Raw genomic sequence first — 10,889 nt, 5'->3', positions numbered from 1 at the left:
ACCTCTTCCCCCATGTTACAGTGTGACCGTGAGAAGTAAAAGGGAAAGCCGAGCGCCCCCCTCCCCCCCACACACAAAGGTTAACAGACACCAGGAAACGTGTGGGGTACGGGGAAAAAGATGAAGCCTGCGGTAATACAGTACACTTGAGCTCGGGAAGGGAAGGGGAGCACCTTCGCAGCTCTCTCTCTCTCTCTCTCTCTCTCTCTCTCTCTCTCTCTCTTCCCCACCCCCACCCCCGTGTGTGCCTGGGTGGGTTTACCAAGCTGCATCTTGGCACCAGGAGTCTTGCTGCAGGCCATCCAGCCCTCCTCGCTGACTCCCTGCTCTTACACTGAATTGTGCATGACTTTAGCCCAATTTGAAAGCCATTTCCTGGAGCGCCTTCCTGTGTGAACTTGTTGGGAGTTCAGAGCCTGTGGGCAGGGACACAGGGAGACTCAGAATCCAGAACTGAGATGACAAGGTTTTAAAAGAGGTAAACAGGGAGGAAAGGCTGGGGCTCCCAGAACTGGCAACTGGCCAAGATGACTCCTAAAGGTCTAGTCAGTGAGTTACAAGTGACGCGCACGAAGCTGCTTCCTCAGAACTTAGGCTGGGCTTGGTGCCAGACCCTGGCCAGGGCATAGTAACAGGGAGGGCAGCGCCGGCGATGAAGGCGGGAAGTTCAGAAATACCGGCCAGTCATAGGGACACAGGCCTTTAATCCCAGCCTTGTGCAAGTATCTCCGTGAGTTCAAGGCCAGCCTGGGTCTACATGATGAATTCCAAGACAATTAGAATTACATAGAGAGACCCTGTTTTGAAATAACACGAAAAGAAAAGAGCGCCAGGGTTCCGGAGAGCCAGCAGCTCCTGTGCTGGGACCATCCACCCATCACTATCTTGCTCTCTGGGGCGACTGCGGACGGCAGATAAGGGTTCCTACACCGGGACACCTCAAGGACTGGCGGCCAGGAAGAGGACTTGCAGGAGCCGGAGCACAGAAAAGCAGGACGGCCTGGTGCGTGCCCACCCGCGCCCCTCACCTGGGCCGTGTCCCTCCAGTGCAGGAAGTGCACGCAGAGGAAACCGTGCGGAAGGCGGGAGTGGGTGGAGGGGGAGGAGACGCGGTGGGCCCCCACCCCTGGGTTCCTGTCACGTGACCCCACCCCACTCCCTCACCACCCTGCCTGGTGTGTCCGGAGCTGGTCGTTAGGTGGGGGCTCTTCAGGAAGCTTGGTCCCTTGCCCCTTTGTGAGCTGCTTATCGCTTGAAGATAAGGACGGTGGCGGGGTGGGGGTGGGGGGCGGGGAAGGCCAGGGCTATTGCTTCCTTCTGCACGGTTTGGGGGTCTCTTCTTTTCTCATGGTTGGGGATGTAGCCACACCTCCTATCTGGGTCCGTTAAGAAGACCAGAGCAGACCCAGCCTGGACAAAACACACAGAACGGAGCCCTGGTACATCCAGAGCTGGGGGTGTTGCAGGAAGCTGAATTCTAGGAGCTGTCGTGGTTTAGGACAGGGATGACTTCCCAAAAAAGCCAATCAGCACATGGAGAAAGAGTGGGGGTTGTGTTTTTCCAAAGCTTAAGGTTTATGACAGCCGGCCTTTGCTTTGCCGGTGGCTTCTCTGTCCTGGAGGCCTTTCACTGCACTTAACAGGCAGGAGACTAAGGCCTTGATGAGTGGGTCTGTTTGAGAACTGGAGTGGGGCAGCCCCGGCTCGGACCCCAGCAGGCTTCTTTTCACTTGTGGACGTTGGCAGGGCCAAGGTGGAGCTCACAACCCGCTCCTCTCGCTACTCCTGCGAGCAAGGATCTTGCCTGTCTGTCCCGCGCGCCCACTGCGATGTTTCGCCAGTGGTCGGTGCAGTCAGAACCAGCCCCAGGAAGGCCTGAATCCCAGGCGGCCTCGGAGGAGCTGTGGGAGCAAGAAGTGGAGCGGCTATGCGCCTCCCGGACGCCCGTGCGGATGCTGCCCTACGCCATGGCAGACAAGCGCTTCATCCGGTGGGTGCCGCTCGGCGACACTGCACCGAGCCGCTGTGGGGCGGGGGAAGCACCGGAGGATGCACCTGTCAGATGGATGACCCATCACCACGGTCCTGCAGGGAACTGCGGGAGCCCGAGGGGGTGAAGAGCTCCTGGTGGCAGCCGTGGTATCGCCGGAGGCAGGTGGCGCGACAGCACCTGAGGGAGGCAGCACAACGGCTGGCCCGCGGCTTCAGGCTCTGGGAGGGAGCTCTCTACGAGATTGGGGGTAGGACCCCATGCCGACCCGCACTTCCCACCTCCCTCATCAGCCCCTCCATCCTTGTACACCCCTCGGATTCGTCCTCTGCACACCTAGCTGGGTGACAGCCCTCTGGGGGCTGTGCAGATACTGCGCTGGAAGCCCTCATTTTGCCCTGGGCTGGTCCACGTTGGCACACAGCACACAGCCCTGGGATTCTCAACCATGGTTGACTCTCCCTGCCTTTCTCCCATAGGCCTCTTCGGGACCGGGATCCAATCCTACTTCACTTTCCTTCGCTTCCTGCTGCTGCTCAACCTGCTGACCATGCTGCTGACTGCTTGCTTTGTGCTGCTGCCCCTGGTCTGGCTTCGCCCCCCTGAGCCAGGCCCTGCCCTGAAACTAGGTGAGTGCTGAGGTTGCCCTGACCCTGTAGGCATCAGTCTGGCCATGCTGCATGAGCTAGCCTTAGACTCTCCTCGACAGGACCTTCTACCCGGAAGCCTCCCAGCACAACCTCAGACAGCCTCAGTGTTAGGGTAGAGACAGTGGAGTTGGAAGATAAGAGTGTCACCTGTTTGGGGGACCCTATCCTGATGTCCTTCTCTTCCCACTCAGCAGGCCTCCAGTGCCCCGGCAGCCCCCTGTCCCCGAGTGACATTCCAAGTTTCCATAACCCACTGTGGAATATTTTAACTGGCAGGGTAAGTGGAGTGTCTTCAGGCAATACTCTGGGACATCTGGGAGACTCCAGTCTGAAAGGACCCCTGCTACCTCCCTCAAGAGAGATTTTGGCTTTTAAGGGAGACTCTACCACAAGCCAGCCAGGCCAGATAGAGGGACATAGGGACATGTCCCCATGACCTATAGAACCCAGCTTGGAGCAAGAGACAAATGGAGGAAGGAATCAGGACCTTCCCACCAGGTATGGTGGCACATGCTTTTCATCCCAGGACTTGGAAAGCAGAGGCAGGCAGGTCTCTGAGTTTGAGGCTAGCCTCATCTATAGAGTGAGTTCCAGGACAGCCAAGACTACCTAGAGAAATCCTGTCTAGGGCATGGGGGGGAGTACCCCCCAATTCTTGGAGGCCACTGAGTCAGTATCTTGAGTCCTGGACCCAAATCCGTGCAGCCTTGGGCAAGTCACCTGGCTTTTTGGAGTGTCTGTAAAACAGGGCTATTCGTAGGCCAGGCACAGTGGTGCAGACCTGCAAGCACAGCATGGAGAGTCAAGAGGACTGACGTTCAGGGCCTGCCTGAGACACACAGGGAGATGTTATCCTTCCAGATCTTACCCTTAAGTTCCACTTAGAACAGGGCCCTGCACTCAGCTTCACTGATGTGCTCTCACTGTGTCTCCAGGCCTTCAACAACACCTATCTCTTCTACGGTGCCTACCGGGCAGGGCCAGAGAGCAGCTCGGCGTACAGCATCCGCCTGGCCTACCTCCTTAGCCCGATGGCCTGCCTCCTCCTCTGCTTCTGTGGGATACTGCAGAGGTGAGGAAAAACCCCATGTCGCCTCAGGCCCCCATCTTTGGCCATCCTTCCCAGGGCAAGGAGATCCTCAGTCGGCAGATAGATCGCTGTGCAGTGACGCTCATCCTGGTCACCCAGCACACCTCCTGTACCTCCCCGGCTTTCTGAGGTGAGAGTGGAGGAACCCCCACAGAAGTCTTTCCTCCTTCCTCCAGGATGGCAGAAGGCCTACCACAGCAAACACGCTTGGGCCAGCGCTACAGGACACCCCTCAGCGCCAAAGTGTTCTCATCCTGGGACTTCTGCATCCGGGTGCGGGAAGCCGCCACCGTCAAGAAGCATGAGATCAGTAATGAACTGAAGGTGTGTGCGGCACAGTGCAAGTGTGTGGTGAGGAAAGTGGACACGAGGGGCTGCGTGAGTGTGCACGCGTGTGCCAGGTGTGCAAACATTGATATATTCAGATGAGCACAGGTGCGATGGGACTGTGTGACTGAACGAGAGTGACCGTCACATGGCTGTGTGAACCAGCTAGAACATGCAAATATTCTAAGAATGTGTGAGCCAGGCCTGGTGGCGCACATCTCTTTAATCCCAGCACTTGGGAGGCAGAGGCAGGAGGATACCCCTGATTTCCAAGTCAGCCAGGGGCTACATAGTGAGACCTTGTCTTAAAATAAATAAATATGTAAAATATGTCTAGGTATGATGTGCATGTCTGATCCCAGCACCAGGATCCAGGGCTGAGGCAGGAGGCTCCCCCCTGAATTTGCGACTAACCTGGGCTACAATTGCAGAAGTGCCAGGCTAGCCAAGGTTATGAGACAAGACCCTGTCCCAACAAAGAGGTGTGGGCAGGATGGCTCTTCAGGTAAAGGGCCTTGCTGTGGAGACTGTGGACTTGAAGTTTATCTCTGGATCCAACATGGTGAAAGGAAAAAAACCAGCTCTTACAAGCTGTACTCTGACCTCCATGTGTGCACCATGTCATTTACACACACACACTCACGCATGCACGCACACACACACACACACAGAGTGTAAAAATAAAATTAAAAACCCAACAACAAAAGGCGTGTGTGCACATGCATGTGTGTGTAGCTGGGCGAGCGAGTGTCTGATCAGAGGTGGCTAGTGATTGGGTGACGCGGGTGTGGATGTGGAATGCTTCAAGACCCCTCTCTGCTGCTGTCAGGTGGAGCTGGAAGAGGGCCGCCTTGCAGAGCTGGCTCAACAGCAGACCCGCGCCCAAAAGGCCTGCCGCCTGCTCACCTACCTGCGCACCAACACCCTCATTGTGTTTCTAGTGGTCGGAGCCATCAGCGCCATATTCTGGGCCACCAAGTACTCACAGGACAACAAGGAGGTACAGGACAGTTGTATTCCTTTCTTTACGGTTCGTTTGCTTTTCTGATGTGAACTGTGGGAGGAAAGGAGTGCTCCCACTCGGCAGATGAGAAAATAGAGGCTCAAGGGAGCTGCATCTTTGGAACCCTGACGTCCCCTCCTTCTCCCCACAGGAGTCCCTTTTTCTGGTGCTCCAGTACCTGCCTCCTGGAGTCATCTCCCTAGTCAACTTCCTGGGTCCCCAACTGTTCACAGTCCTGATCCAGCTGGAGAACTACCCTCCCAGCACTGAAGTCAACCTCACCCTGATCTGGTGAGCATGCGGGGGCGTGGCGAGCATGCGGGGGCGTGTCACCGTGGTCCTCAGGACCTGAACTGGGAGACTCTTGTATTCTCTTGTATTCTCCACTGCACCAAATAGGGGGTGAGCAGTGAGTGTTTCTAGAACATTCAACCTTAGGGACCCAAATTTGAGGTTTCCCCTGAAGGGAGCCATCAATCTGCACCAAGCAGAGGGCCAGTCAGAGGGTTGGGGTGCTCTTTGGTTTTGGGGAGTCAAGAACCAGCTGTGAACACTTACAAAGATCCTGTAGTTTGCTGGGGGTTGGAGAGGTGGTTGCAGTGGTGGCATCGCATGCCTTTAATCCCAGCACTCGGGAGGCAGAGGTGGGCAGACCTCTGTGAGTTCAAGGCCAGCCTGGTCTACAGAATAAGTTCCAGGACTCCAGGGCTATACAGAGAAACTCTGTCTCCAAAAACAAAAACAAACAACAACACCAAAAAGCATTTTAAAAATCCATCAGTTTGAGACACAGACCCTACAAAGCATGAGGGCTAGTCACATGACCCTCAGCCTAGAAATGCTGGACTAGTTTCCTGCCTGTGTACCTCACCAGCTTCAGAAGCTTCTCTCTCCTCTTACCTCTCTGGGTCTTGCCTTCTCTTCCCCCTCTGCATCCCTCATAGCCAATTCTGATTTGCTTTGAAACACACACAATAAACAGCTCAAACTGTGCTAGGCATGGTGACATAACCCTAGCACTTGAGATGCAGAGGCAGGGAGTCACAAGTTCAAAGCTAGCCTGGGCCACATGGCAAGATGTTGTCAAAACCATCAAAGTCAACATCTGCCAAGAGGGCTCAGAGGATATAAGCCTATGCCATGCAAGCTTGACAGCCTGAGCTTGGATCCCTGGAGCAGACATTAAAAGCCAGATGTGGTAGCACATATCTGTAACCCCAGCACTCCTGGGTTGAGATGAGAGAGACAGGGACTCACCTGGGAGCACCCAGGCCAGCAACCCTGGAGTACTCAGTGCATCCTTAGAAAAGAGATCTTGCATCAAGAGTTTGTTTGCTGTTTGTTTTTGAGACAGGGTCTCACTCTGTAGACCAGGCTGGCCTTGAACTCACAGAGACCTGTCTGCCTCTGCCTCCCAGTGCTGGGATAAAAGCTGTGCACCGCTGTACTAGGCTTGCCTATGTTTTTTAGTTTGGGTTGGTTTTGGTTTGGTTTTTTAAGGTACCCCAAAGGGCAACCACCCCTGCCTCTCAGCCCCTGCTGAACTGCAGACCAAGCCTCAGTTGCCAGCCATTCTAGTCACACAGACACTGAACTGTCCAGGTTACAGGCATGTCACAGATTCAGGCCAACAGACTATGTGGTCTTGATACATTCAGAAACTACATGTGGCATGTGTTTCTGAAGCACATGATGCTGAACGGTGAGCCCAGGAGTTAACTAGTGGGGCTGGGATGTAGCTCAGCCATACAGTGTGTCCTTAGCATGGAAGACTTGAGTTCAGATCCCAGAGGCTATGTAAAAGCTGAGTGTGGTGGCATGTGCTTGTAACACTCTACTCCCCACAGCAGTGTTGGGGTCAGGGAGATGGCTAGATGCCGAGAGTTCATTGTCCTGTGTAACTTGAAATGCTGAGCTTTGGTTTAGTGAGAAACTCAAAATAAAATTTTAAGTGGACACTTGAAATATGGCTCAGCAGTTATAACCAAGTACAGATCTTCTAGAGGATGCAAGCTACATTCCCAGTACCTACATCATGCAGCTCCTCCAGGGAGGTTCAATCCCTCTGGACTTTGCTGACAACCACATTGACGGGCACATACCCACATATAGACATATAACTCCTAATTTTAAAAATAAAGATAGCATTCAGGAGTCAAAGACAGACAGGCAGAGGTTGAGGTCAGCTTGGTTCACAGAGTAAGTCTCGGGACAGCCTGAGCTACATAGTGAGACATTGTCTCAAATAAACAAACAAAAATAGATTTTAAAAAATGTAAGGAGAGAGAGCGAGCGAGCGAGCTTAGTCTCATGAACATGTACAGGTAAGTGTACCCAACACACATGCACCCACACATTCATGAGTACGTGCACACACACACACTCAGAAGGTGACCAGACATAATGGTTCTCACCTTTAACACCAGACACGCAGACAGGCAGATCTCCGTAACTTTGAGGCTAGCCTGGCCTACATAGTGAGTTATGGGCCAGCCAGGGCTACATAGTAAATAAAAAGGAAGAAAGTGTTGTCTGACTGACCTGAGGCTCTGAGGATCCAGGAAGGTGCAGTTCGGATGAGTTAGGGACTCATCCGAACAAACCTGAACAAACTGTAAAGCTGAGAGCAAGGAGGATAGCTGAGTGGCACAGTGTTTCCCAAAGTGGTTTAGAAACAGGACCCATTCCCAGCGAATCATGAAGAGTCAGATTTGAGGAACGCATTTTGAGAAACACTGGTGGGAAATAAAGCAAACTGGAAGGAGGCTGAGCTCTGAGAGGAGCAGAGCCCAGGACGCAAGAGCTCAGACAGCAGCCTAGATAGAACCGGACCTTCTTACACATCTCCACGTGACGCATGCCCCGCCCACAGGTGCGTGGTGCTGAAGCTGGCCAGCTTGGGAATGTTCTCCTTCTCCCTGGGTCAGACGGTGCTATGCGTAGGCAGAAACAAGAGCAGCTGCGAGCCCTACGGCTACAACGCTTGTGACTACCAGGTGGCCGGCAGCCCCGTCCTTCCCCACAAAGCCCCACCTCAAACTCCAGAGCCGGGTCCCTTTTAGTCCTTGTCCCTCCCCGGTCTCACTTTTGTGAGTAGCTGGAGGTGGAACTGCCATACCACAGCATGCGACAAGGGGGCGCCCTGCACTCGGCTGTAGCTCTCCCGGTGTGGGAGTCTTCTGTTCTAGTCTATCCCTGAGGTCATGTCTGACTGCAAACAGGCACTAAGACTCACCCCAGCCGCCAACCCACTCCCACCCCCCACCTCCGGCAAGCAATGGGTGAGGGAAGAGAATCTGAAGGAACCTGAGGTTAGTGATGGATCCTCTCTCTCTGCACCGCAGTGCTGGGAGAACTCGGTGGGCGAAGAATTATATAACTTAATCATCTTCAACTTCCTGCTCACCGTGGCCTTCACCTTCCTGGTCAGCCTGCCTCGGAGGTGAGCTACATGGGGACACCCCAGGGGACGGCTGGAAGCCACAGCCAAGCATGAGCCAGGTGTGTCCCCATGAGTGAGGATGTGGTGGCCCATAGGGAACACCCAGGTGGCTTGCCTGGAGTGTACCCAGATCCCCCCTACCCCAGGCTGTTAGTGGAGCGCTTCTCAGGCTGGTTCTGGACTTGGCTGGACCGGGAAGAGTTCCTGGTGCCCAAGAATGTGCTGGACATCGTGGCTGCACAGACCGTTACCTGGATGGGCCTCTTCTACTGCCCCCTGCTGCCACTACTCAACAGTATCTTCCTCTTTCTCACCTTCTACATCAAGAAGGTGAGGGGCTTGGTTCAGGGCATCCTGAGGCTGCATCCTGTGTCTGTCCTCCCTTCCCTGGACCACATACTCCGTGGTGTACAAAACATCCTGTTAAGTCCTGTTAATCGTCTACCTCCAGTACACCCTCCTGAGGAACTCCAGGACATCCCCACGGCTTTTCCGGGCATCGAGCTCCACCTTCTTCTTCCAACTGGTGCTGGTCCTAGGCCTGCTTTTGGCTGCAGTACCTCTGGCCTACGTGATCAGCAGGTGATGAGGGCTGGTGGCTGGGAGGCTGGCTGGTCCAGCAACTCCTACCCCAGATTCTGACAATCCTGTCTGCACCCATCTCTCCAGCACCCACTCCTCCTGGGACTGCGGTCTCTTTGCAAACTATTCGGCCCCCTGGCAGGTGGTACCCGAGCTGGTGACCCTCCAGCTCCCACTTCCTGGCCAGCGTGCCCTCAGTTTCCTCAGCTCCCATGCCTTCAGCTTCCCACTCCTCATTCTGCTCAGGTGACTGTACAGCCGGACAGGGAAACCCCAGGGGTTCCCTTCCTTCCCCAGGGGTGGTGTACACTTGATCATCTCTAGATAGTGTCCTGGAGTGCAGGAGCCAGGAAATGGGGGCTCAAAGATAGGTGACAACACAGCCCCAGGTCAGCCAGCTTGCCATGCTGGAGGACTTGGAGGATGGCACTGTGAGAGGATGGGGGCGGCAGGGTGAGGGGTTGGGGGTTGGGGGGAGTCTTCCAATAAAGCACAGAGATCTGAGATGAGACGGTAGAGCTGGTGTGGTAGTGCACACCTGTAATCCCAGCACTCAGGAGGCTGAGGCAGGAGGATTGCTGTGAATTTGAGGCCACCCTACTACAGAGTGAGCTCCAGGCCAGCCTGGGCTACATGGCGACAAGGCCCTGTCTCAAAGATAAAGACTTCGGGAGAGGCAAGGAAGTCAGGCCGGATGGCTGTGGTCTGAGAGGTGACTAACCTGGAGACCTATCTGCCTTAAGCCTCGTCCTGACCGTTTGCATCTCCCAGTCCCGAGCGAATGCCAGAGCCATCCATGAGCTGAGGAAGCAACTGGTGTGGGTGAGTGTGCGTGGCACTGCGGCCATACACTTGAGGAGTGTGTAGCTAGCTACTCTGAAGGACCTGAGCTGGGAGGGTGGCTTTCTTTCTTCCTTGTGGTGTGTGTACCTCCAGGATAGGAAGGAACCCGTGGCTCCTACGACAAGCAGCTTACTTTGGTGGAGGCGTGGCCTTGGGTTGAAGCGAAGCCTTAGTTTATGGGCGTGGTCTGGGTAGGGGGATGGGAATTGTTGGAGGTGGGGCCATCGTGCTTCCTGGTCCCAGGTTAGGGGCGGGGCCTCTAGTGGCCTGCTGCTTTTGAGAACAGCTCCTGGCAGGGGTGTGGCCTCAGGTTGCATTATGGGCGTGGCTTCTGGCTACAGCTTGTTTCTAACTAACATCTGGTCTCTTTCCCTGCAGCAGGTCCAGGAGAAGTGGCACCTGGTGGACGACCTGTCGCGGCTGCTGCCGGAGCTGAGCCCAGAGCCTGAGTCATCTCACTCTCGAGCTTCGCGTCCACGATCCTTCTGCCCCGGATTCCCATGCCCAGGATCGCCCGGCCCCAGGACACCCCGGCTGAGACCCTCCAACAGGCTGAGCTCCTCGAGCCTCGGAACCCCCAGTGCTTCGGTTCCCGCCTCCAGATTTCACTTCCCCAGCAGCACAGAGCTGTAGCACCGACCCCACGTCCCTTGGCTCTGCCGCAGCTTCCTCCAGCGCCTCCTCCACTCCCAGCCCTTCCACCCCCTCCTTACGCCCACGATCTCTGCACCCCCACCACACCCCTGAACCACTGCCTACAGACGGCTCCTGGGCCTCTGGCAGGGTTCTCCAAAGCGAGCCACACCCTCAGGTCAGCAAGAAAAACATGAGAATTTCTACCTCTATTTTATCTCATTCCTTTAATTTTTTTTTTTTGTTGTTGTTGTTGAGTGTTCTATAGTGTACATAACAGTATGAATATAAACTCACGGGTGCAATTTATAAATATATATATTTTTTGG

The 10,889-nt window shown here is 54.9% G+C and overlaps 1 protein-coding gene across 4 annotated transcripts; it reads left to right on the top strand.

Moving 5' to 3' along the window:
- The first annotated feature begins 407 nt into the window (after nucleotides 1-407).
- Tmc8 (transmembrane channel like 8) lies at nucleotides 408-10,889 on the top strand. 4 transcript variants are annotated; one of them, XM_034506466.2, is made up of 16 exons: nucleotides 408-1,003; nucleotides 1,747-1,990; nucleotides 2,092-2,240; nucleotides 2,470-2,619; nucleotides 2,835-2,917; nucleotides 3,576-3,712; nucleotides 3,907-4,054; nucleotides 4,887-5,057; nucleotides 5,212-5,351; nucleotides 7,933-8,056; nucleotides 8,405-8,502; nucleotides 8,649-8,832; nucleotides 8,954-9,084; nucleotides 9,172-9,330; nucleotides 9,828-9,906; nucleotides 10,306-10,889. In XM_034506466.2, exons 2-16 carry the CDS (start codon nucleotides 1,830-1,832, stop codon nucleotides 10,558-10,560), a joined length of 2,169 nt encoding a protein of 722 aa, XP_034362357.1. In that variant the 5' UTR covers nucleotides 408-1,003; nucleotides 1,747-1,829; the 3' UTR covers nucleotides 10,561-10,889. The 4 variants fall into 4 exon arrangements, with proteins under 4 accessions (XP_034362357.1, XP_076791519.1, XP_034362359.1 ...); XM_076935404.1 differs by having other exon boundaries at nucleotides 2,832-2,917; nucleotides 10,309-10,889; XM_034506468.2 differs by having other exon boundaries at nucleotides 2,832-2,917.

The sequence above is a fragment of the Arvicanthis niloticus genome, chromosome 6 (genome assembly GCF_011762505.2).
Source record: "Arvicanthis niloticus isolate mArvNil1 chromosome 6, mArvNil1.pat.X, whole genome shotgun sequence".
NCBI lineage: Eukaryota > Metazoa > Chordata > Mammalia > Rodentia > Muridae > Arvicanthis > Arvicanthis niloticus.
This window is presented reverse-complemented; position numbering and strand designations above follow the sequence as displayed.